Source organism: Monodelphis domestica, chromosome 6 (assembly GCF_027887165.1).
Source record: "Monodelphis domestica isolate mMonDom1 chromosome 6, mMonDom1.pri, whole genome shotgun sequence".
In the NCBI taxonomy this organism is placed as follows: domain Eukaryota; kingdom Metazoa; phylum Chordata; class Mammalia; order Didelphimorphia; family Didelphidae; genus Monodelphis; species Monodelphis domestica.
Window position 1 is genome coordinate 126,368,145 of NC_077232.1, and position 27,543 is coordinate 126,395,687.

Genomic DNA, 27,543 nt, shown 5'->3' on the forward strand with positions numbered 1-27,543 from the left:
GTGAGAGAGGGAGAGAGAAAGAAGGGGGGGAGAAGGAGAGAGAGAATTTTCATTTTAATTTGGGTACACCAATTTGTGTTTGATTTCATTTTGGTTTCATCTGTCTACCTTTCTTTTTTTGTTTTCTAGACAAAACACCAGAAGAGCATCTTAGAGGACTTAACTAAAAGAATGCTGATGTTTGACCCTGTCCCTGTTAAGCAAGAGGCAATGGATCCTGTCTCAGTGGTAAGGTCTTCAAAGATGAAAAAGACTTTCCTAATTCTCTTACAAAAGGGCTCTTAATGTGATGTTCTTGCTTAAAATTATTGGTAGTGACCTGAAGAATTTTTATGAGCAAAAGGTTTCCCAAAGCCCCCAGTGATAACTCAGAGATAAATGCTAAAGCAACTCATTATAGGACTGTGACTTTATTGGTAGTAAGAACTTCCAGGTGAAGAAAGCCCCTCCACTGATGCAGGCAGTCACTTTCTCTGTAATTCATAGTTTGTTTCCTAGAGACCTGAGAAATGTAAGTGACTTATCCAAGGTTAGGCAGTCAGTATGGGTCGGAGGTAGGTCCTTTTTTTGATTTCAAGGCTAGAGATATCTGTGTCTCCTATCCTTACCGCTGATAATGAAAAATAGGTGATGAACTTCTTTTGCACCCTACATGTGGCCGGAAAGGATTTTAAATGAATCTGAATGAATTAATATTTAAATGAAGATTCTTAGTGTTGTTTAGCATTAAGAGAATAACTTAAAACTTCTATTTTTCTTTTTAAATACTCCATCACTTAAGTAGTGGGAAAATAGGAGAAAGACTGAGTATAGCATTATAATGTTTGCAACAACGAATGTTCCTGCTTTTGTTTCTCCATTCAATGTGAAATGTGTTAGGTATAAAATGCCTTGCTTAAAACAATTACTTAGATCTATGCCACTATAACTGTTAAAAGAGAGACAAGCCAGGACACGGTGGCTTTTTAAATGGGTTTAAGCTTTGCTTTTCTAGGTTACTCTTGGAACAGGGCTGGGATTATTACCTAGCTATATGACCTTGGGCAAATAACTGAGGCTTTGCCTCAGTTTTATCATCTGTAAAATTGGGATGTTGTTGATACTTGCACAGGTTTGTTGTGAAAAAAAGTTCTTGGTTAACCATGACGTGTTTTATCAATCCAATAAAGTGTTGTTATTGTTCATTTGTTCTTTATAGCACTTAAAACAAAATTCACATCGGTTGTCTCTGGTTGGCCCATTGGCTAAGTTATCCCTTATTGTCATTTAGCACCTTTAGAATTGTTTCAGGTCACTTTGGTTCCCAGTCATTAGTGTGGTGAGTTATTTGGTCTTAGAGTAACCTGAATGAGTTAATAACTAAAGCAAAGGACCCAGACTTCAAAGAAGGAGGGGGAGTAAGTGGAGCTTTGGGAGGATCCAGCTTAGTCAATATTAAATAACAAATCTTACTCTTTCTTGTTTTCTTCTTCCTTTATTTCCATGTGCTTGGAAAATATTCACAAGGGGAAAAACTTGGACCAAAGGCTGGTAATGAGAAGCTTTTAAAATTAGATCATCTTCATGTATTGGCCATGGCTGTTCTGCCAAAAGTGTTTATTATACAAGACACACAGGGGTCACTCTGAGGCTGCAGAAACTGAGTTGCCATGGATATGACTATTTGTAATTTTTGGTAGAAAACCTTCATAAAGTAGCCCAGTGAAATTCAATACAATTGCCTACAATTAAGCAGAAAGCAATAATTGTCTTTACAGGAAATATGTCATACATTGTTATTGAGCACAGAGTAATTATATATTTGAACAGGTTCGGGGAAACTAACAATGAAAGAATTAATATTTAAATGAATCTGAATGAGTTAATATTTAAATGAAGACTCATAGTGTTGTTTGGTATTAATAAGAATAATTTAAAACTTCCATTTTTCTTCCCCCCCCCCCCCCCAATTCTTGAAGGATCTTCTCTCACAGCTTTTGAATATATAATATGAAAGAAAATCAAGGTATAAGATTTCCCCAGACACACTAATATTGCTAAATATGAGGTAGTGCACTAAGATACAAATAACTTTTCAGCACCAGAAAATGGGATTAATTTTGTAAATGATGCATTTTATCCACTGTGCTTCCAGGGTTTAGAATCAAGTGTGAAACTAGGTTTCAGAAGTCTTAATTTAGAGCAAAAAAAAAAAAGACCTGTATTGCTAAGTTAATATGATCATTGAGAGCAAGAATATTCACCTCACTGCAAAAATTAAAAATAAAATGAATTAAGTTTTTACTGGTTTCTGTAACATCCTAACTTGTGCTCCTACATGAAATCATCAATACCTGTATTCTGTGTCCCTTTGCAACTCATGATCCCTTTCCATATGTCTGTTTGTTTCCCCAGCAATAGATTGGAATCCTTAAAATTTCAGGGAAACTCAGTTTAGATACAATAAACATTTCAGCCTATTAGAATTCAGAAGGGAATGGAAACTTTTCTAGTTGAACATTTTCTAAAATGAGGTGTGTTCTCTTTAGAGGCAGAAGACAGTGAGTTTAACTTTGATTTCTAGGACCTTACAGTGTGCTCAGGATCATCATTCTGAATGCAAACTCTTGTTCTGCAGAAATAGGAATTTAGGAAGTTGGTGCTGAAGCTGGTTCCCCAATATAGACCTAGAAAGTCTTTGTTATCCCCTGACTCAAATAGAAGCTTGCCATCTCCTGGTTTGACTTTTTTTTTTTTAATTGAAAAAAAAATTTTTTTTTTAATTTTTAAATACTTTTCCATGGTTACAGGATTCATTTTCTCTTCCTTTCCCCCTCCCAGAGCTGACAAGCAATTCAATAACGTGAGTTATACCCATATTAAACCTATTTCTGAATTAATTCATGTTTGTAGTAATTTTTGACTCTTGCCTTAAGAGCAGAATGAAACATTTAAAAAAAAAAAACTGGTCCAGCTCTTACAAAACAGTGCCTGATTCTTAGTCCCTGCCTAAATAAATGCTTGTTGACTCCACTTGGGTTAACTGAGGTTTGTTTTTTTTTTTTAGGTCATTTCAACCTCAGAGTTAGGAGAGAAAAATAAATTTTCTGATTTTATAATAGAATACCACTATCCTTTTATGCCACCCCTGAGCTCTCTGAGCTGGGTTGGGGTTAAAGGATTCTATAAAACCTGCCAAATGGAGAGTGGAACGGGCACCCCTGGGGTTCCATTGCAACTAAAATAAAGCCCTGAAGGAATGTTCCTGAAATTGGAGGAGGAGGAAAGTGGGGGGAAAAAAAGTAGTAAATAAGTTCTCTTTATAAAGTTCTCTTGGAGATGACATCTGAAGTTGTGTTTCTTTTATGATTCTTAAAAAAAATCCTCCTTCCGTAACAAGCTCCTTTCTAGAGCTGGGGTTCTATTTACTGATTTTCTCTCCTCTTTTCTAACAGGGACATTTTATATGAAGTTGGTGAGTCTGGTAGAAAGGGACCTTTCTCTAGCTTTGTGTTTGCATGGAAGGGTGTGTCATTTGTTCTTCCTACATACTGTTTGTTTATAAATAAACCACACCTTCCTGGTATTGGAACTCCACCCTGGCCTTGGAGATTCCTTTGATTAGTTACAGTCCTGTCCCAGGATAGAAGTCCTTAGTCCTTCACTTAGAAAGTGCACTTTTATTAGTAAAAAATGGAGGAAGGGGAATGGCATTTACTATGAAATTTCAGGTTCTGCTGGCTGGTTTTTTGTTTTTGTTTTTGTTTTTAAAGCAAACAGTGAAAATTCCTTTGGCAGAGCCCCTGTGAAGGCTGTTAGAAGCGGTCTCATGATTTCGGTTCTTCTGGGCTAAGTATTTCTCTCAGATATATGTAAAAAGAATGGAAGTGGTCTAGAACCTGTTAGAACATATTTAGAGTCTGTTAGGAGGTAATCAATGCTTCTTTACGTTTCTCATTTGCAAAAGATTATATAGAACTCTGTTCTTTCCTACATCGACCCCATTCCTTAGTGGACATCTGCCTGAAGGAGTGAGTGAAGTCCTCTCCTTGGTAGAGTGGAGCAAGAAAAGCAGTAGAGAATTTGGGTTTGAATCTTGGCATCTGTAAAACTTTCAGCAATTCATTTAAACTCAGTTTCTTTACCTGCAATATGTGGGGGGGGGGGTTCATCAGCAGTTCTTAACTTGAGGATCACACACTTATTTAAATATAAATTTTAAAAATATATTTTAAATTTAATTTAAAAACTCTTAAATGCATTTAAAAATATGTATATTTAAGTTCAAATCTTTAAAATATGTTTAAGTACAGCTTTTAAAAATATATGTTTTAAAATATAATTTAATTTAAAAACTTAATATATTTAAATACAAAATTAAAACATTTAAGAATTTTTAATTTAAAAGCTCTTAAATATATCTTAAATACAGACTTTAAAAGTATATTTTAAGTATTTTTAATTTAAATACAAATTTTAAAATATCTTGGGCTAAGTCATCTAGGTTCTCTTAATAGTCATTTTCTTCATCCACAAAGTGAGAGACTTCAAGTTTTTTTTTTAACCCTCTGGGCTGCAGAACTCTTCCCCACACTGAGATTTCAAGTTCCTCCACTGCATTTTGCCACCTGCCCTTCTCCCTTACTTCTTCTGGACCATAACAGCAGCTCTATCCTGTGGCTTCCATACTTTGAAACTGAGACCTGGAGAGGCAACCTGAGGCAGAGTTCTATTGATAGCTTTTTTTTTTTTAATGTCAATTTTTACTGATTCAAATAAATAAAACTTGGTACACATCCTGTTTGTCATTTTTTTCTATCTCTGTTACTAATGATTAACTTGGATCAGTTTTTTCCTGGTTTTCTCTCTCTCTGTCTCCTTCCAAGGCAGAAGAGTGGTGAGGGCTAGATTATTGGAGCAAAGTGATTTGCCCAGATTCATACATCAAGGATGTGTCTGAGGTCAGATTTGAACCCTCAAGATCTCACCTCTAGGATTGGCTTAAAAGAAACTGAACCCCACCTCACCAGTCCCAGAACATAGTTATAAAATACAATACAGCCAATATTAAGCTATTTTTTTATTATATTTAAATACAGCAAATATTGGGTATCCTGAAATCTGTATCAGGGAGAGATGGAAATAAGGTCATTTAAAAAATGACTTTAATCAATGACAACAACCATTGATGAAGCACTTACTGGGAAATAGTGTGAGACGGGTATGGTTCCCTGGGAGTATGGGGGCTTTGGGGGAGACAAAGAAGAATTCCTTTTGGCTGGATCCTAGAGGACTATATTGAATGATAGGAGAAAAAGACTGGAAAGCTATCAGGAGAGGTGCCAGGTTGTGGAATTCCTGAACCTCAAGATGAAGGAGTTCTTCTTTGTCAGCCTCTTCAGCCTTTGTGACCTGACAAACACCATCTATTCCTTAAAAAAATGTAATTCTGGCAACAGTATGTAAGGTAGATTCCTAAACTAGTCCTGAAAAAAAAAGGAAGTATAGAAAATCCTCATTTTACTATGATACTGCTTAAAACTTTGGCTAGAATCCTCAGAAGAATATCCAAACATATTTTTAAATCATCTGTCCCTTTATGCCTTTTAAAAGTATTTTTTAGACATACATAGGGTTTAAATATAGAATGTGTGTGTGTGTGTGTGTGTGTGTGTGTGTGTGTGTGTGTGTGTGTGTGTATAAAATAAACAGACTTTCAACCTTAATAATTTTTTAAAAACAGATAAACCTAAAACCAATATTTGGATGCACATTGTAACTAAATTTTTTTTTCTTAATATCAATTCTTTTTTGTTTCTGATGCATCTTATTTAGTATGTGGATGGCCTGAGAAGAGGAGGTTCCTTTGTATTTTCCTTAACAAACAATATTTGAGCAAATGACCTTTTTTTTAAAAGACCTACTAACTTTTCCCCCCCTCCATATTCAAATATGATCTACCATCCCTAGCAGCCTGGGTGAATTACTCCTTCTTTCTCTGTATGTGTGTAGTAATATTCCTGCCTTTGATTTGATTTCTTTCTGAGCCATGCCCTCCTAATAATTTGCATGACTTTGTTCTAAGGGCAGTGTTTCAAGGAGGCCAGGTAATGAGCTATAACTATGCTTCTCAGGTGATCAGGGCACACACCCAAGGCACACACCCTCTATGAACCTTTTATCAGTCCTACTGGAGAGAGAATTGTATTGCACCAGGGATTCTCTACCAAATGAAGATAATACTAAGAGGTGGTGTAAAACGAGGCTAATTATAATTGCTTATTAGCTCCACCTAAATAATTGAAATAAATATCTTTTATAAGGTCCAGGTAAACATCTCAGCAGAATTCTTTAGCAAGAAGGTTTTATTCATGACAATTGCATGCCTTCTTTGGTGGTGCAATGAGACATGATCTAATTAGTCATGTTCACAGGCCCATGTCGCTAACAAAATCTGATATGAAATAATATCGAGGCCTTAAACTCAGTGATTTGTTCTTGTAAACTCTTGTGGCCCTAAATGGTTTCCAGGATTCAAGGGAGAGAATGAATCCTTATCTAGGGAGAAGAAGGGATTCCTTTGAAACCAAAGGTATAAGCCAAAAATGCACATAATGTTTATGAAGCTTAGTCTTATTTGTGGCTTTCTCCCCCCTCCCTTAGTTTATGGTTCTAAAAACTCAAGAATGTTATTAAATTTGAAAATCCTCCCCAGTTTAAATTCCTAGTTCCCTGAAACTGGCCACAATGGATAGTGCAAACCAACAATTGCACCAACCAAAAGTATGTCCTATTTGCCTGCCAGGATAAGGAAGTCCATGGGCAGAGGATGCTGCCCAGCTCATCTGTTCCTCTGCTTCTAGACCCTGGTTCAACCCTTGCCTTTGACCTGTCCCTACTGTGGGATCCTGGTTCTCTGAACAGGACCAAAAGTGCAGAAGTTCCTCAGGAGAAACATAAGTTTTTGGTCTGGCTGGCAGCTTATTCCTTCTAGGATTTTGGCAAATCACTCTTTGAGACAGGGTTTCCATAATCTATAAAATGAGGGAACTTAAATTAGGAAGGTCCTTTATTTAAAGATTATTTGGGTTCTAAATCTTAAGATGTTGCAGAACTTGGCATCCTTTGTAAGGCTATCTCCATAGTTGGGTTGACTAAAATACTCCAGGAATGAGATGATCAGGATGGCTTTAATTCCTGCCTTTATGGAGGGTTTCAAACATCTCAACTTTTTATTAAAAAATCTTCCTCAAATGTAGGATTCTGGGACTAGTAAGTAGTGTGATACATTTAAGCAAAAAGACCAAATGGGATCTAATACTGGGACAGGTGGTGTGGAGGCCCATCTTCCTGGCAGTCTTTATTGATGGTCTTTCTAGGTATAAAAGGTAACTATAAGAATATGAAAGATGAGTCTTTGTGTTCTGACTTCAGGAAAGGCTCTCAAAGTGATTGCTGAATTTAGGGGTTTGAGATTTTTGTTTATAATTTGGTTTCTTGCTTTTCCTTAAGGCAAGATAAAGAGCAAGAAATTCCACTTAAGGTTCTAGATACTTGCAGTTTTATAAGGGATAAAGAGAAGGGGGGTGGAGATAGGTGAGGAAAGCTGCTCTTTGCCGAATCAAAACAATGGAAAATTCTTCATTTTTGTATAAGTGGATGATATAAGCAAGACCTTTTGTCTTTAGGGAGACCTCAGATTGATGGAAACCTTTTTTTTTTTAGTTCCCATTGTGCTCTGTTTAATTGCAATGTCATAAACTAATCCCTCACTGTACATTCCTTATTATATTCTTTTGTTGACTTTGCAGTGAACCTGGTGCCATTTTTGGCTTTCTGCCTTCTATTGTGGTGCTAAGCCCTTGGTCGTGGAATATCTTTGGGATTTAGGGCGGGCATGTGTGTGTGTTTTATGGATAAATCCTAGCTGCCTCAATAGAAGTCCTGCTCTCATGCCTCCTTGGGGCCTGGAGGTGACCCTGTGTTCTCAAAGTTTGCCAGGATGGAAAGACTTAGGCCTGTGCCAGTGGTGGGTGCCATGTTCCTGCTCTTCAAGGACCAGTCTAGCCAAAGACCAACTAAGATTTTCTTAGAAACTACCTGCCCAGTGGCAGAGCTCTTACAAGGTGGAGAGAATATACACCCCTACAAAATCACAGATCCTTGAAGTATTTAAATCCGGTGTCACCATTTTTAAAACCAGCAATTTACTACATCTTAATGTTGATTTTGTCTATTACTTCCCTGGTTTTTTTTGTCGTTGTTGTTTTTTTTTAAGTAGGAATAGTGTCCATTATTGGGGTAGGACCTGGACCTGTGACTTCCCAAATAAGAAAACTCCCTCAGCCCCTTCTCTGCAACTTGGAGAATCACACAGACCCTTGAGAAGTCAAAGACTTGCCCAGGTAGCCTTGGCTTTGAGGCTGGCTTCACTGTGCCACTTCCTTGTTTTGAATTGGAAATGGTTTAAATCCACAAGGCAGTGTTGTTTTTCCAAGCTTTTAATTCTGTGTAGAGAAGCTTATTTTTCCCCTCTCATTAGAATATCCAACGGCACTGCAGTGAGAATTTCTGGATCATTCTAAGTCTGTGGAGGACTTTATTTCACGGAAAGGGACCAGAGAGATCACCTAGCCCAGAACCCTCATTGTTACAGATGAGGAGATTGAGGCCCAACTTGTCTCAGGTCACCCATATAGTAAACTGAAGAGGAGGGATTCAAATCCCCCAATTCTCTGATTCTCACAGGGTACACCTAAACCTGTGGAATACGGGTCTTCGCAAAAAAAAAAAATGAATCTAATCTACATTAAAATTAGATTACTCTGAAACTCTTCAGAACTGGGTCTATAATTAAGGACCTTGGCTGTGCTGTGGGTGTGGTAGCTGCTTTAGGCTGGAAGAGCTGACTTCTAGCATTATATGGAGCTGGAGTCATTTGTTCAACACTCTTTTCTAGGAACAGATAACTAATCTGTGATTATAGATCATATCTGCCAGGACCTGGGTTTCCTCGCCACCTGAAACTAGACCTTCCACTCTGTGGGGCCAAGCCCGCACCACACAGGGGAAGGATAGATTTGACTTGCATTCTAAGACCCAGTAGAAATTCTTTTTGCATTCCATTCCTGGATGTTCTTTAAACCTTCTCCCTCCTATGAGTGCTGCTCATTCGATGACAGGACATTACACTTCATTCTGGGCTGCATTTGGATCTGTCTAGTGAAGTATCATCACCACAAAACCCCCATATTTTGTGCATGTCCGGTGTGAAAGCTCTGGGGCTGAGGTTAGACGGCCCTCCAAAGTCTGCAGTGAAAGGCAGATCCTCTGGACCGGGAAGAATGCCACAGAAAGGAAGAATTCACATCCATCTAGGGGACATGGTTAGATGGGGACGGTGAATTCATAGGTGAGTTTTATGGGGAAGTTGCTTGTGTATTTTGAATGAAAAGTCCACACCAATAATATGCCACTGGCAAGTAATTATATCATGTGTACATACCTGTCCTTATATACACGCTCTTTAGAAACAGCCATCAGACATCAAATGAAATAACACTTTGTTGCAAAGCTTAAAGAGGCTCGCTGTTGTTATTAAGGGCCATGATTAAGGCCAGTGCGGTGGTATTCCTAAGTACCAGTTATTATGGAATGGATAATGTGCATGGATGTGTTCTGCGTACATACTCACTTGATGACTATTTTCAGTGACAGGGAGGTGATTTGATGTTGGGCAAAGAATCATGAGTTGTAAGAGCTTGAGTTATCACCCAAAGGCTTTGCTTTTAGGGTCTGTTCCAGCGCTGGTGTTTCATGAGACATGAAAATGTTCTTAATTGATATTGAAACAAGATCTGCCTGGCTATTTTGTATATCTGTTCTTTGGAACAAGATATATCTTTCTCCTTTTTTTTTTTTACAAGGAATTTATATTCTATTGGAAAAGACAAAAACATTACATATACATACAAACATGTATATGCCTATGTATATACAAACATCAGTTATAGATAATAATTATAGTATATAAATATGTTATATATAATAATAAATATATAAATAATAATAGAGCAGAAATGTAAAATAAAAAATAAAAATATACATAAATAAGACTGAAAATAAAATAATTTGAGAGAAAGTACATTAAAGGCTAGGACAATTGAGAAAGACTTAACTATAAAAGATTGGGTTTGAGTGTCATCTTAAAGGAAGAGAAGGATCCAATATGGTAGTGAAACAAAGAGGGCATTCCAGGGACTAAGGAAAGCCTGGGCAAGTCTCTTAACCTGGGTCTGCCTCGGTTTCCCCAAATGGAAAATGGAGATGATCATCATTCCTGCCTCCTGGCATTGTTGTGAACATCCAACTAGGTTATCATTCTAAAGCACTTGGTGCAGTGCCTGCTACATTGTGGTATTCCACTTATCCACGCTTATTTCCTTTCCTTTCTTCCTTCTATCCTTCTTCCCCTAGCATGGATTAAAAGCCGCTCGCCGTCCTGTTTGCCACCTTCCTAGATGCATTCCGATTTGTCAGTGTTCCTTAAAGTGTAGCATCCAAAGTGAACTGCAGCGATGTGGATGTCACTCTACCTCCCCAGGTTTGGGTATCCTTCTAGCCCGGGATGGCATTCACTTTTTTCTTTTTACATAGTTGCATCAGGCTTTGCATCAGGTGGTGTTGTCGTGTCTAATTTTGTGTCATTTACGTATGTAATAAGTAGTTCTTCTCTGTCTGGATCAAATGTTGAATCTCGCTGGTTCAGGATAACTAGCACATCCAGAGGCTCCTCCGGTGCTTCAGGCGTCCCCTTCAAAGGACAGGAGCTTAGTTTGGACGACTGCTGCTCTTCAGACAACTCCTGAGGAACCATTCCTTCCTTCCTTCCTTCCTTCCTTCCTTCCTTCCTTCCTTCCTTCCTTCCTTCCTTCCTTCCTTCCTTCCTTCCTTCCTTCCTTCCTTCCTTCCTTCCTTCCTTCCCTTTCTTTCTGTCTTAGTGATATCTAAGACAGAAGGGCAAGGCTGTGGAATTAAGAGATCCTACAGGTTGTATGTGGCTAATTCCAGATTTGAACCCAGGTCTTCCAAATTCCAGGTCTGCTGCTCTGTCTACTGTGCCTGCTAGGTGCTTTCTAAAAAGTCACAAACTGTATGCTGAATGATATAGTTTAGAATATCACCTGGGAGGAGTAATCACACTAGCAAACCCATAACACCTATTCTGTGCCGAATGGTACTGAGTGTCATATGTTGCTGTTATTATTAATGTTAAATATAAATATAGTAAATAATATTTTGATACAAGTATGTGTTGTATATTGTATAAAAGCATGTACATATACGCATATACATATTATAATATTTACTATATTTAATATATAAATATAATTTTGCATGTTTATTTTTTGTTTTATATGTATATTTAATCTCATTTGATCCTCACGGCAACCCTAGGGGTAGATGCTGTTATTTTATAGATTAGGAAACTGAGGCAAAGAAGGGTTAAAGGACTTGCCCAGAATCACATTATTCTTCTTCCTCCTCTCTTAAGTACCCAAATCTAGATTTGAACTCAGATCTTCTTTCTAGGCTCAGGGCTCTATCCACGGTGCCGTCTGGCATCTTCTTCACCACCACCTTGCTCAACTCCATCTGAAGTCGGGGAATCTACAGAGGGTTTTATTTCAATTCTCCATATGTTTTCATGATCATGTTGTCCCTACTTCTTTGGCCTTTTCATTTTTGTGGACCTCTCTCACAAAGTATATCTTAGGATTGTATGTATTATCTAGTTAATTTGTGGAACTAGAGCCCTTAACCTTTTTTTCTGTTGTTTTTTAAGAGCGTTTATTGTCTGCCCCTCTCACCACTTTCCCCTCAACCCCAGTGAATATAAGAAACAAACAAGCAAATATGCATAGTTTAGCAAAACAAGTTCCCGTGTTGGCCCGGTCCAAATAGGCCTGGCTCATCCCGGATTTTAAGTCCCTGGAGGTGGGTGGTGCGATTCATCCTTAGTCCTCTGGACTCGCGCTTTATCATTATATTCATCGGCGTTCTCAAGTCTTTAAGAATTGTTTTTCTCAATAATGCGGTTGTGAAATTTGTTCTCCTCGTTCTGTTTGCTTCATCTCATGCGATCCTCGATGTCTTCTCACTTTCTGAAACTCTTCGTTCCATCCTTACTTTGCCAAAATAATATTTGACGACATGTATAGACACAATCTGTTTAGCCCCTCTCCAATCGGTTGGTACCCCCGTTTGGGGGATCTTGCAATAAGCAGTGACTCTAAAGGGGGCTTTTTCCTCTTCCTTTGGACTCTGGGGGTACAAGACCGGCTGGGTCAAAGCTTAGCAACCTTGGGATGTGGTACCAGATTTAAAGCTGTCACACTTGTTAAGAAAATATCTGACTTGAGCACTTAGATGGGTCAGGAGAGAGAGAACTAGGCCTGGAGATGGGAGGTCCTGGGTCCAGATCTGGCCTCAGACACTTCTTTGCTGGGTGATCCCTTGGGTAAGTCACTTCACTCCCATCGCCCAGCCGCTCTTCTGCCTTGGAACCCGTATTTAGTGTTGATTCTAAGATGGAAGAGAAGGATTTATGAAGGGAGTGAGGACGGGAAGGGGGAGACAGAGAGGGAGAAAGAGAGATAACAGAGGGAGAAAAAAGGATGAGATGGGGAGAGAGAGAAAAAGGAAGGGAAGAAAAGAATCAAGAGTTGAAAGTGTTTTTCTGCTAATAGACCTCGAATAGGCCTATTTTCCTTTGCTTACACAATTCTTTTTTCTCCTTGAATAGTCATATCCATCTAATTACATCGAGCAAATGAAGTCAAACAAGTATAGCGTCATTTATTCTACACCGAACATGTTACACAATAAGTTCTATCCAACCCCGGAAGGCCTTTCCAATGGAATCCAGATGGAGCCGGTGGATCTCACAGTGAACAAGCGGAGTTCTCCCCCTTCGGCCGGAAGTTCTCCCTCCCCGCTGAAATTTCAGACTTCCCATAGGCGAGCGTCTCCGGGATTGACTCTGCCTTCGCCCAGCCCGCCTATGAAAAAGTTCACCCCGCCTCCGCCGGGGGTTCAGCCCTTCAGCGTGCCGCTGTCCATCCCTCCCGTCATGGCCGCGCTCTCGAGACACGGGATCCGGAGCCCCGGGATCCTCCCAGTCATCCAGCCGGTTGTTGTGCAGCCCGTCCCTTTCATGTATGCCAGTCACCTTCAGCAGCCTATCATGGTGTCCACTGTTCTCGCGGACGAGTTGGACAATGCCAGTAGCATGCAAGGTAAGACCTGGGGCAGAGGGTGCCGTGGCTCCGGCCTTCCTCATCCCGCAGAGCTTCGAGGGGGAGCCCTGAGGGCCTCTATTCTCTACCTGGGAAATGGCAGGAGGCTTGAAGAGGGACGGGATGTTTTCCAGATTTTCCAGACCAAAGAAGAGTCATGTTAGGGCCACTCTTAGACACTTCTTTCTGGCAAAATAGGAGCCACAAAAATAAGAATTTTGGGGAGATTTTGTGCCTTGCTTCATTCTTTCTGCCATTTTTGTGAGAGGCAAGTAGGTACATCTTTGGTGAGAGACAGGGTGTCTCTTCAGAAAGTGTTTTCACCAGGGGATAGGTAAAATGAGTGTCATTTTTCAACAAAAGCCCTTAAATTGATTTCACTTTCTCTTTTCTCCCCATCCAGTACCTGTCATTGAATCCTACGAGAAGCCTATTTTACAGAAAAAAATAAAAGTAGAGCCTGGGATTGAACCACAGAGGACAGATTATTATCCTGAAGAAATGTCGCCCCCACTAATGAACTCAGTCTCCCCTCCACAAGTTCCATTGTTGCAAGAGTAAGTATGATGCGACCCACTCATCACTTCCACAAATGCCTTTTGCCCTCAGCAGGCAGAGCCTGTGGCAACAGCAAGACCGGTCAGCCCTGGTGTGTGATAGCCAGTGGGTGATGGGATGCTTTGTGCCTGATTGCAAATTTAAGGAATCAGTAAATAGGCCCAGTAAATGGTGATAATATTTATGCATTGAAGAACCTGGATGGATTTCCACTATAGATGTTTCTATCTTCTGCCATTGGAAGCCCATTCTAATAAGTCACTCTTCGAGGCATCTGGGATGATAGAATTCAGTTTGGGGACCAAAAGTTGCTGTCTCCATTAACCTTTCCATCTTTGACTCCCTGTATTGCCTTTTCAGTTTCATTCTCTTTTTTTTAAGTAAACCGTTTATTTATTCAGAGCAAGGAGAGTCTTTCCTATTTTTAACACCAGTTTTCCAGATTCAGAAGTATTTCCTAGTAGATACTGTGTTTTTTGTCATATTCACAATAAGTTGTGTTTTGTTCAGTACAAACTGGATGAATCTTGTCTTTCTAATTTGGGTTGTATGAATAGGAGCTCTCATCAGGAGAGAACATTTTTTTGTGTATTTTATGCCAAAACTTTTTTTTTTTTTGAGAAAGGTCCATAGGTTTCACTGAACTGTCAACGGATTCCATGGTACAAAAAAAGAGGTTAAGAACCCTTGCTTTAAAAACAAGTACAGCAATATCCCTAAATATTCATTATTATGGATCTTCATTTTAAAAGGATATTTTGAGAATAGCCTTCCTTTCAAGATTTCCTATTTAAAGTTGGATGGGACTTAAGAGGCCTTTTAGTTAAAATTCCTCGTTTTCTTAAGGAGTGCCAGAAAATTCAGTTGTCTCAAATGAGATCACTGATCCCTCAGGACATAAGTGTCATAACTGGATTCTAAACTAGGTCTCCTCTTCCAGTCCTCTTCTGCTTTCTGCTACATCACAACTTGCAAAGAAACTTTTGTTTCTGTTCTTTAAAATCTCTCATCTATGCTCATTTTAATTATTGTCACCAGTAGTAACAAAAAACCTTAGCCAATGCCCTCAGTGACCCGTTCACAAAATATCTGCAGACCATACGGTGCTATCAAGGAGTGATTGTTCAATTTTATATGACTTTTTCATTGATCAAACACTGGTTAAAGCATATATAAATGAGCAATGGTTAATTCTCTGTGATACACTACCAAAAACTTCACAAATAAGGCTTCCTCCACTTGGACAGGGTGCTCCTGGAGGAATGTCGTTCACACACAGATGCGATGAAGTCATGTCTTGGAGCCTGCCCAGTGGTGTCCCACATTGTAAATTAGCTAGCCAGGAAAGAATCACTTGTAACCCTCAGCCTATAGCTGGGCATCCTTGCATCAGACAGCTCTGGGGATATTTCCATTATGTATTCCTTTCTCTGGAGGCATGGAATAAGACTGGAAAACTCAAACTCAGTTTTTGAAGCCTGGCGTGCTTTAGAGGAATGTTTCAGGTTTTTTAAAAACCATTCTTGAGTCTATGGGAAGATGCTTTTTGTATGAGAGGTCATCTTTATACACAGGCATCCATATTTGGAAGGGAAAATTGCAGAGGATGGAATGGCTTACCTTTTTATTTTAGTTGAATTTTTTTAAAACTAGCAAAACTTAAGTGAAACCAACTTGAGAAACTCGGTTAAGAAATTTATCCTGAAACAGAGCTTAAACGTGGCTCCTTTTTTCCCACAGCTATCCCAAAATACCATCTTCAGAATAGGAAGCTTAGGGTCAAAAGTGAAAGCACCAACGCCTTTTAAGTTTGGATTCTGGTCGATTTGGGGGACTTGGGGATGGAACCTGTCACTGCTGAGGATGTCCCTGTTCTTGGGTTTTTTTTAAAGCTTTATGAACAGTCACTCAGCCAGGAATTCTCACCTGAAGTTTAAGATAGCTTCTCTTCTCTATGATAGCGTCAAGAGGGCTTTTGCATGTTTTTGGTTCTTAAAACTTTTTTTAAAACTTTAATTTAGCAAGAGACTATTAACTTTAGAAAGAGGTAGAAATAGTCTGCTACCCTCAAAAATAAAATTAGCTACTAAAGAGGGGTGAGGGGTCATCATTGAATGTGAAGTTCATGAATCTACTAAGAAGAGCTAATAATGGGGCAGCTAGTGGCACAGTGGAGAAAGTGCCAAGCCTGGAGTTGGAGGAACTGGATTCCTATCTTGCCTCACAGTCAGTCCTTAGCTCTATGATCCTGGGCAACCTTCACCCTGTTTGCCTTTTTTTTTTTAGGTTAATAATTAGCTTATAGATATGAAATATTTAACTACTGGTTCATGAAATTAAAGAAATATTTCTCTTTCCTAAAAAGTTTTTGGCTTTTCTTTTGTCTTAATGGAAAATAAAGTGTTGTGTTAAATTCTAAAACCTCATTAAGGTTGAAAAGTATTCCCCATTCCACCCCAAATCCTCAAAAGAAGGAAACCTGAAGAGTTTTCTCCTTGTCCTTTAACTCCTCTTCTTCCTCACCTTACTAGTTCACATATTATCTATCCACTGCTCAAAATGTTACTGATTCCAGTCTTAGAATTTTTTTTCCCCCAAAAGATCGTAATCCAATATAATACACAAACACGAATTATAATTGTTGGGGTGGGTTTCATAAGCAGATGAATATAGGATCTATAGGCTTTCCTTGAAATAACTTAAATTCAGAAATTTAAATGTGGACAAAGGTGAGACAGGCTTTTTTTTTTTTTAAGAAGCCTTTTTGCATTTCAAGATGAATCAGACTGCTCAAATGCAGGGTAGCTTGGAAATGGTGTAGATAGAACACACTGGGTCTGGAGTCAGGAAGACTCGAGTTCAAATTTGGCCTCAGATACTTGTAATAACTTTGCAACATAGGCAAGTCTCTTAACCCAGCTGCCTCAATTTTCTTCATTTGTAAAATGGGTGTGATAATAGCACCTGCTTCTCAGGGTTGTTTGGAGGACCAAACAATGAGATGCTCATTGTAAAGTACTTAGCACAGTGCCTGGCACATTGTAAAAGCTTTATCAATGTTAGCTGTCATTATTATTTATTATTAACAGTATAGTTTATTATTATTATTATTACCATTATAGTTTATTTTTATTATTTTTATCATCATTCAACACTAGTAGTGGGGAAGATTTGAGGGTAATTTAGTCCCAAAATAGCATCATCTAGCTATTAATTTTTTTTTTTTAATTTAAAATCCTTACCTTTGGAGTATTGAATCCTTACCTTACCTTGGAGTATTGACTCCAAGGCAGAATAAATGGGGCTTAAGTGACTTGCCCAGGGAAGTGTCTGAGGTCAGATTTGAACCCAGGACCTCTCATCTCTACACCTGGCTCTCAATCCACTGAGCCACCCAGCTGCCCCCTTAGTTATTAATTTTTGAGATATGACAATTTAAAATTTCCCTTCTTAAGTCTTGTTCTAAATAAACATAGAGGGAAAGTTAGGCCAGTGGAGTAGACATATTCCTAGTTTTTTATACCTTGATTTCTCCTCTTTTGTGCATGAACAGGAATTGCATTTTCACCCCAAGTGAGGAGTTTTATTTGAAATTCATCCAGTTTCCTTTCCTCTTCCTTCTTCTTTCCTTAGGTCATTTTCCTATACATACTGATTTTTTTTCCCTATGGAATATCCTGTCTTCCTAGTTTTATTCCTGAGTCCCTCATTCAGTCTTACACATTCATTAAACACCCACTTACTTTATTTATACATAAGGCTCTGTCTTGGGTCAACAGGGAGCAAGGAAGAGCGATAAGATCCCGTCCCTGCTCTCCAAGGAGCTTGTGTGGTCTAGTAGGAGAAATGAGATACAAAACCTCAATGAAGTGGGATGAAGATAGAGATGCTTCAAGAGTCCACCCAGAGGGATTTTTTTTTCAGTTGTTTTCCATCCTGTCTAACTCTTGATGGCACCTTTTGGGGCTTTCTTGTCAAAGGTACCGCAGTGATTTCCATGTCCTTCTCCATCTCAATGAGAGATGAAATGGATGCAAACAGCGTTAAGTGACCCGCCCAGGGTCACAGAGTTTTTAGCAAGTGCCCAAAGCTGGATTTGAACTCAAGAAGATGATTTCTAACTCCAGACCAGGCGTTCTCTCTGCCTTTTTCTTTTCTACCCATTTTTTTTTCCATTCTGTAAACCCAGATGCCTACAAGGTAAAAAGCAATTGTACCAGGGACAAGTTGGGACTTGTTGACATTTCAGTGTCTATGTCATCAGACCTAAAAATACAAAAATTTTTTCATTGAAATGGGAGCCAAGTGGTGCATAAAGCATGTGACCTTTTAATTAAAAGGTTAAAAAGCATAAAGTTTACCGAACTCTGGATTAATTGGTCCTTAGAAAGAGACATACAAAATTTTTTTTTACTAAGCCGCTAGGCAGGATTTCAATTTTTTTTTACACAGCAGGAAAACTGGCCTTAATATTTCTGTTGAATAATAGCAGCTGCTATTTATATGGTGTTCTAAAGTTTACAAAATGATCTTTTAAAAAAAAACACAACTAATGTCTAAAAATTAGTGTTTTCATTTCAAGGCAGAAAAGCAGGAAAGGCTAAGCATTGGGGGTTAAATACTGGGGTTACACAAGTAGGAAGTGTCCAAGGCTGGATTTGAACCCAGGACATCCTGTGTCTAGGTCCAGCTCTTTATCCCCCAAGCCACCTTGCTGCATCCCATAGTATTGCATTGAAGTACCTGTATAAGCACCTATTGTGTGCAGAGTGCTAGAGATGCAAAAAAAACCAAAAAACTTCTGAGCAGTGAGTAGAATGAGTGCCTCTTAGTGGTGTTCCTTCCAAGGTGTCCACAGTCGGTACCTGTGGGGTTAAAGACCAGGGTAGGCTGTTTGAGGGTGGAAAGCTAAGGGCAGACATCCTGTGGGTGCGATGGCTGCCAAAACTCTGCTTTGTGGAGTTGATACAGAGCTGGTGGGGGGAGACCAAACAAGAAATTCTCTTCTCCTCTCTGCTTGGAGAGGGTCCCTTTGATGTTACAAAAAAGCTGCTATTTAAAAACTAAAAGCAAATTTCTTTTATTAGAAACCACTCCCCCCACTCCATTCCCTAAGGCAGGGATCTTAGAGTAGAGTTGCCTGGGACATTGGCCTGTGGTTTTATTTCCTACAAATAACAAAACTCAAGGCAGCTTATGAAAAGTATCTCTAATCATTTTGCTTCTAAAACTCTAGAGTTGTGGGTTTTTTTTAAGGTGATGATTGCTGGTGCTTAGTAGTAAAATGAATCAAATTGGCAAAGAAGTCGTTATTGTTTCTGAGAGGAGGACAGAAAGTTAGACTTTTTTGGTCTGGAATTTTAAGATTTTTAAATTAACTTTTAACAGGAACCACCCTTCAGTCATAGTGCAGCCCGGAAAGAGACCTTTGCCAGTGGAATCTCCAGATACGCAAAGAAAACGCAGGATACACAGATGCGATTATGAGGGATGCAACAAAGTATACACTAAAAGCTCTCACTTGAAAGCCCACAGAAGAACACATACAGGTATGAATGAACATGGCGCCATTTTGTTTTTCTATGAAGAAGGATTTGGCCAGAGTAGCCAGATAGTTTTTAGCTTCTGTTTGAGCTTGGCGAGGAGAGCGGTTATAACAGTAATCTAAAGGTATTGTGTCAAACTAAAACTCTGGACTTTACTGTTCTTGACCTTTAAAGAAGAATAAAAGTATTTATGTAGCATTGTAATGTTTGCAAAGCACTTTATAAATATTACTTCATTTCAGCAGCCCTGGGAGAATAGTGTTATTATATCCCCATTTTTATAGTTGTGAGGAAACCAAGGCAGAAATTAAGTGACTTGACCCATAGTCATATGGCTACTCAGTGTCCAAGGCTGAATTGGACCATGGCTCTTCATGACATCCAAATCTACAGCTTGATCTGCCATACTATGGAGCAACAAAGATGATGTGAATAAGTTTGAATTTAAAGCTATGAAGGGGAAAGGATTTTTGTTTGTATTTTATATGTGTAAGAAGGAAATAATTTTGTCAGTTTAATGGAACTGGGACTCTAAGGAGGGAAAAGTCAGGAAAATGATGTCCGTGTGTTAAAAGTGGCTGCATTCATTCCAGGATCCCTAGCACCTGGGTCGAGGTGTCTTAATTTGCACAGTGTATACACTACTTCCCCATAATATTCTGGGAGCAGCACTTTGAACCCTTTTGGGGTGCTTGCCTTTTCAAGAACATGAACAAAGGCCATAGGGAAGGCTTTGTGAAGTCATGTTGGATTGAGAATTGGGGAACTCCATTATGGGACTGGCTTTATCACATTGCTTGACCTTGGCACACAATTTCTGAACTCATAGCCCAATGAAAGGGGGGCTGGAATCAGATGAGCTCTGGGGTCTCTTCCAGCTCCATCACTTGGAACATTGAAAGTTACTTTTGGCAGTTAATGTTTATACTTTTAGAACTTTCTCAATTCAAATTTAAACACTATTAGAGGCATGAAACACATCACTTACAAATTAGCAAGAGATAGTTGCATTTTTGATTATTGATAAGAGAAATTTCTTATGATTTACTCATTATTATTATTATTATTCTCAGAATAATTTATCTAACGATCCAGACCTAGAAAGTCCACCAGTCTTTTAATTGGAATTTCTCAAAACAATGAGAGTAATTCATGACTCTTCTAGTCTTAGAGTTTGGGTGATGGAATGTGGACCTTAGAGAACATTTGTTTAGTCTGGCCACCTCCTCATCTTTACAGATAAGGTAATTGAAGCCCCATCAGGTGGTGACTTTTGTCCATGATCAGACAGGTCACCTAGGAACTAGGAAACATGTATTTGAACCTGATTTTTTCATATATTCAATCTAGCGCTCTTTCCCTCATACCACACAGGCCTCAAATAAGCTTAAGAGTCCAAATCGAGTGTATTTATCAATTGTAGCAAATATTCACACTTCCTGGGAAAGGATGGACTTGCTGGAGCTTGTAATAGCCCCCCAGGGCAGCCGTTCAGTCCTGACCTTCGCTTTAGCAATAATGCTTAAAATTCCATTTCTTGGCACTGATTCCATTAAACATTAGAGAATGAATCCATTTATTTGCCCATCCTTCTAAGGAATTGTTTTTAAAAACTATGGAAGCCGTATTCACTGAAATTCTTAGTGAAACCATGAGGCTGTTTTTGGCTGTGTTGTCAGTTTTATATATATATGTTTTTTTTTTTTAATTTCTAAAAAAAAATTTATGCTTCCTTTTTTTCTTTTACAGGGGAAAAACCCTACAAATGCACATGGGAGGGATGCACGTGGAAGTTTGCTCGGTCTGATGAACTAACAAGGCATTTTCGAAAACATACTGGAATTAAACCTTTCCAGTGCCCAGACTGTGACCGCAGCTTCTCTCGCTCTGATCACCTTGCCCTACATAGGAAACGCCACATGCTAGTCTGAATGCCTCCATCTCCTGTATCAAGTCCCTCCTCTCCTGCCTCTCTCCGTCTCCTTCCCATTCTCTAACTCATTTTTTTACATGTACATTTTAATTTTGATTCAGCTGGTCTGAATCACTGAGTTTATACCATTAAAAACTTCCATATGGTCAGTAATAGATGTTATCTAACCCTCCTTTCTCCTTACCACGGGTCAGACCTAAAGAATGTGAACACTTTTTTTTCTTTCTGGGGATGCTAAGCAAACCCTTCCCACAGACATTGTTGAATGGACTGCGAATAAGGGAATTAATGTAAATTAACCTAGCCATGTGTTGGTTTCTCCATGTATTCCGTCATCCTATATTGACAAACCAGTAAATGTATTAGAAATATCCTATCCAGACTGCTAGTCCTTGCCAGAGATGTTCATGCTTCTGTGCCCTAGAATCTGCTCAACAATCTGGGAAAGGACGGACCCTTCCCACCCCCCGGATGCCCTTAAATCGTGGCAAGGGGAGACGCGAGCGTCGTCGCCTCTTCCCTGTTCTCAGCAGATCCCACTCGCCAGAATTTGGGTTTATTGCCTCGATCTAAATTCTATTCTTTGACAGTATTCAGCCCAGTACAAAATGTCTCAAACTGGGCAGATGAGTTCCTGCTGCTCCCTCGGGTGGCTGCCCACCCGGGAGGAGGGGGAGGCAGAGGTGGGGAGACCAGAGGCTCTCAGTTACTGACTCGATGGTCTTCAGTGAATGTCAGACACGCAGGGGCTGGCGGGCCCCGGGGAAGGCATTGTCATTGGTCCTTGGGCCTCTCCTGGCAAAGGGGAATGAAAATGCCCTCCTGCTCCCTCACCCCCACCTCTGGGCACTGCCCGGGCACCTCAGTACCAAATAAAGCACAAATCACCCAAGTTCTCAAATCGTGCGGATGAATCATTGAAGAGTGAATTGGGGTAACATCTCAAAAAAAAAAAAAACCTGCCTTCCTTATTCTAAAGCTTAGTCATCTTTTGGGTTCCGGATTGGCATCTTTCTCGTATCGGCGCATAACTTTTAAACAAATGAAAATTTTTGAAAATAATATTCCCATAACCAGTTAGGTTACACACACATACACACACACACACACACACTCTATGCAGAAACCGGATTCTGCATGAGCTATAATGTGCCAACTTGGCTCTTGTCTGTGTTTATAACGAGTATCCTAAATAAGCATCTGTTAATGCTTTGGTAGATTCGTTCCATTGAAGACCTCTTAAGTGACACTTTGTAAATAGAACTAGTGAAGAGGAAGCACACACATACCCGCCATACTTCTGTAACAGATTTCCAAGTCACTTAGCCAACCACCATGGAGGGATTTGCAATTTTCCCCATTGGCGATGAGTGGCATCTTCCAGAGGTTCCCCACAGGATGATGGTTGCCATTGGCGAGATCCCATCCATCCTTGGTCTCCTGGCGATGGGATGAACATACCAAAGTCGTGACTCCTATTTGAATTGGGATCATAGTAAGCAGCACCCATCCTGGGAGGAAGTTCTTCCTCAAAAGCTGGCTTTTGAGCAGTACTGTCGAGATGCTGGAGTATTTGGGGGTATAAATTAGCAGAGAGGGACACCCAGGAACAAAAGTGGGCACCGCTGATCAGATGGGCTCGTGTTCTTTGGCAGAAGTAGGGAGAGGAGAGGAGCAAGTAAACACTTGAAAAGTTTATCCCTAGGTACCATTCAACTTATTTAATGTTTAAAAAAGAAAGATGGTCATGGGCTGGATGAACAACTAAAAGAGGGCTCTTGTAATTCGCCATCTTGAAGATCCCATCGCCTTTTGAATCCTGGATGACTTGTGGGATGTCCAGTTGTCATGGCAATACACTGAAGACTCAGGAAATCTTAATCATTTTCCAAGAAATCAAATGTGGAATAGAGGTGTATTTTTCAAATCTCTAATGCCCTTTTTGTCCAGTATCAATGACCCACCTTAAAAAATAAAATGTGCACATTTTAGCCAATAAGATGTTTGGGGAATGAATACATTATCTCAGTTCTTCATCGTTTTACTTTTTTTTCCTAAGTAGGACAAAATTTGGTTCAGTTTATGGATTTTAAAATTTCACAATTTGATTACTCCTTCACCTATCCCCCCTCCCAGAATATTGTGGAGAAGTTTACTGTCATGTATATGATAGATACTACATTCATGGCACACCACCCAGCGTACCAGTCAGTCACAAACTCGAGAACCAACATGGAATACAAAAGGCATATCTGGATAAATGAGCCCAATTTGTGGTGTTCTGCCCTCAAAAAAAGTGACCTGTACGATTTTTGTTACCTGTATGAGTCTGTGTGACAGAAGGGGGGTGGGGTGCACTGAAATTTGCCAATTGCATATTTGGTGTATTGAAATTAGAAATAATGAAACCAAACTTTTGTTTATGCTTTTAATTTGTTTAATATGGATTTGTTGGAGTAATAAAAGAGCCATCGGCAATTAATCAACTTTGAAAGAAAAGCAACCCTGAGACATGATTATGTGTTTCCTTGCTATTCTGTTTTCTTTAGTGTACTATTTGGCCCTTCACCAAATTTTCCTTTATAAATATTGTATTTTGTTATTATAGGTGAAAATTCTAGTCTCTTAGCCATTTTTCTGTTCATTGTGGAAGGACTCAAATAAGCATCATCTTGAAATGCCCTTGAACGTATTTTTACAATGTCAACCCTGTCATTCCCAATGGCAGTTTTAGGGACAACATCCTTAAATCAACAATAATTATTTGTACACGGATTTTTTTTTAAATTCCATTTGCTCTAGGATTTCTCAAATTACTTAGTGTCATGGGGAAGAAGTCAGGAAGTTTGACAATAAATCTGGCTTATATTAGAGTTTTAAAATGTGAATCTACATCTTAAATGGGCATTAACTTTCTAATGGACTTTTGAGTTGGGGAATGTATTAGCAGAATAGCTACTACATGCAACTAAGGAGATGCTAAATTAGCAGGAATTTCTCTAGAACCTTGAAACAGATTCAAAGGAGAACTAGATATATATTTTTAAAAATGAAACACTCATCTGCATATCAGTATTGCACTAATAAAGGAACTGAAGGTGATTTTGCTGATACTGTATAGCCCTGTCTGTGTCATTTGGGAGCAATTTATTTGAAAGACAATCTCTTCGAGGGAAGCAGGTTTGGCAGTGATTTGATTTGTTGAGAAAAATATACCCTAGTTCTTGATTAATCCCTGGAGTACATAAAGTTGGTCTGAGTATGTTGTCTTCTTTCTCCTCTCAGTCAAGCTTAACAACTTCTAAAATGACTGAAAATTCCTTCTAAAATAAAGCCATTTTACATGCATTAAATGAGGGCTACAACATTATGTTTTACAAATACTAGCACTTTTTTTTTTTTGCTATTTATGTACTTAAAGTTAGAGGGTCAAAATAATCTTTCTGCTTAGCATCTCTTAAACCATGCCTGCCAATACTGCAGGATTATTACATTTACAGTACTTTAATACTTGTGTAAACTATGCAGAAATTTTTAATAAAGTGTAATATATTTTATAAGCTAATAAGACTGAATGGGTAAAGGTTTTTAGCATGCATTAGTATAACTTGCAAATACTGAAACATTTTGGTAATCTTTCTTACTAAAGATGTGAATGTTTAATGTTCCTTCACTGTTTCTACTTTGGTAGTCCAATGGGAATTCAGTAATGACATTTTGTCATGTCAAACTGTGAACATAAATTTGTACTGTACAGTCCTCATACTATATACCATATGCAATATATGTATTATAAACTTGTTAATAAAACCATCTGAATAGTAAATGTGATCACATGCTTATTACATGAGACCCAAAAGATCAGAAAGGATCAAAGATACATCTGAAGGGGAAAGAATAATATCAACTGCTAGAGACCTTCCCTGGTCAGCATAATTGGTTACATAAGAAGAGAAAGGCAACAAAACCAAGAGAAAAGTAGAAAAGCGTTTTGTGAGTACTAATACAGTAATAAATTTTGTTAGAAGTAATCATGGTATTGATGTAGCAACTACAGATTTCTCAATTGATCCTCAATCCTGGAGGGTGCCATTCCCATTTTAGGGTTGAGGAAACTGAGGCAAACAGGTTAAGTGATTTGCCTAGGATCACAACTTAAGTGTCTGAGGCTGACTCTTGGTTCAGATTTTGGTGATTTTAGACTCGGCACAGTGTACCACTTCCACCTGGCTGCCTTCAGGTAGAGGATCTGGGTTCATAGTCCCACTGTGCCATTTGACTGCTTGTATGACTTTTGTAACAGCCTGTGCCACCCTGGACTTTGATTTCTTTTTTGCTAAACTGCTATGATTGTGTTTGGATAGTAAACATTCTTCAAAATACTATATCCACAGTGTACTCTACCACTTCCAAACAGACCCATTTTAGATCAGATAACATTGCAACCTGGACAGATAACTGACTTACTCCTTAGCTGAGTGATTTTGTTTTTCAAATAAATATTTTTTCATCTTTTTCACCGAATCTAAGATATTTTCCCTTTCTGAGTCTTCCTTAAACGTCATTTGAAACTACATCTCTGGAAGCAGAAGTAAGATTTTTTTTTTTAAGTGAACTCATTGCTTGACATTTTCACTCAAGCCAAACATTAAAGGTAGATGGGGGGCATAAAAGTAAGAATAAATGGTTTAGAATCTAGAGAAAAAAGATTGGGAAAGCATGAGGTGAGGGCATATTTACCTGGTCCTCAGGTGAACACAGTGACTTTCACACATAGATCTGCTTTTGTACAAGGGCAAGGGAGGGAAAAAAGTGGGTAGTGTGGATTACTGCCTACATTGGAGGGAGGAGATTTTTTTTCTTGGGTAGGGATGTAGTTTTCCCTTGTTAATTTGTGTGTGTGTGTGTGTGTGTGTGTGTGGTTGGACTCTGATTATTTATATAGGTGGTCACCAGGGATTTCATTTCTAAGTCCCAAAATGAATTACTAAAGTAAATGGAATTTATGGAAGTTTATTTACAATATTTACAATAGAAGGAAGGTATTAAGGAATGAGAGAGAGAAAACTCTGGCTTCTTCTGATATCAGTTAGAATTTCTAAGCCCCAACCAGGGGAAGAAAAAAGCAGGGTCACTAAATCAGCCTTTCACTCACCAAAGGGTGACAGTCTAAATGGAAAAAAGTCTGGGTGTCTGTCTCCCAATCATTCCTCAAGGGTCTTCCAGTCTCTCCTCTAAGTCAGAGAATCACAAATAGTTAAAAGAAAAAATTTTAATACAATTACATGTGTTTCAAATGCAAAAAATGAGAGAAAGGGAAAAAATACTATATGGCACAAATAAAATGCAATAAAATAGTACAGATCCATCAATAGGGAAGTCTTATCAGAATCAATAGTTAAATACTCTCCTCAATTCTTCAAGGTCCATAGAGTCCTAGTTCGGGCAGTGTAAAGATTAAAATGTAGGAATATGGGGAGACTGAGGCAGGTAGAAATTAGTTTCTCTCTGCAAGGAGTATTATATTTTTTAAAGGTTTATTAAGGATTAAGGATTAAAGAATATACAAGTAAGAAACATGTGCCTAGGCCAGAGGCCTAGACAAAATAACCTCACATCATGGAAGAGATGCCTCTGCTCCAAAACAGAAGTCCAAAAAAGAGAGCCAAAAACCTTTGCCACCAGCTTAAATCCTTCCTCGATTTTGGCCCACCTCAAAATTCCCGTGAGATTACAAAGCATTTTGGGGAAGTGGAGCAAAGGCTTGTGGGGATTGTAGTCCTGTATTCGAGCCTATTTTTTACATTTCTCCGTTTGATCCTCTGGGAAGAAGTCCTTCCCCAAAGGATCATAAAAACATAATCAATTTAAAGATTACAATAATTTGAGGATAAAAAAAAACCAAACCAATAATTATTGGACGCATTGACAGAAAGTCAGTTAGGGGGCAGTCCCCTTTGGCATAAAAATATACATACAAATAAATGTTCAATCAACCATACCCAAAGTTCAATTTTGTGCAACTTGTGGTCTGGAGGCTTCTTCATGGTGGCTTCTCCAACAGTTCAGTTCTGGATTCAGAGAGGTAGCATCTTCTTCTCTGAAGATTTGTCTCGAACAAAATTTAAATCTTGGATTTGATGAAATACAATCCCCCCTGAAGAAAGTGTTGAAAAAACACTGAGTCCAGCTGAGGATGCAAGTTTTAGTTGTGGGGGTGTGGGAGTTA

At 38.8% G+C, this 27,543-nt stretch overlaps 1 protein-coding gene across 5 annotated transcripts in view; it reads left to right on the top strand.

Annotated features, from left to right (window-relative positions):
* Nucleotides 1-25,140, top strand: part of KLF3 (KLF transcription factor 3) — a 40,958-nt gene extending 15,818 nt beyond the window's left edge. For all 5 annotated transcript variants that reach the window (XM_056802532.1, XM_056802531.1, XM_007496569.2 and 2 more), the window contains 5 exons: nucleotides 130-228; nucleotides 12,785-13,277; nucleotides 13,681-13,834; nucleotides 19,224-19,384; nucleotides 21,131-25,140. In XM_056802532.1, the coding sequence (XP_056658510.1) occupies nucleotides 172-228; nucleotides 12,785-13,277; nucleotides 13,681-13,834; nucleotides 19,224-19,384; nucleotides 21,131-21,312 (1,047 nt within the window). In that variant the 5' untranslated portion in view covers nucleotides 130-171 and the 3' untranslated portion in view covers nucleotides 21,313-25,140. The remainder of the gene's footprint in view (nucleotides 1-129; nucleotides 229-12,784; nucleotides 13,278-13,680; nucleotides 13,835-19,223; nucleotides 19,385-21,130) is intronic.
* Nucleotides 25,141-27,543: the final 2,403 nt, after the last annotated feature.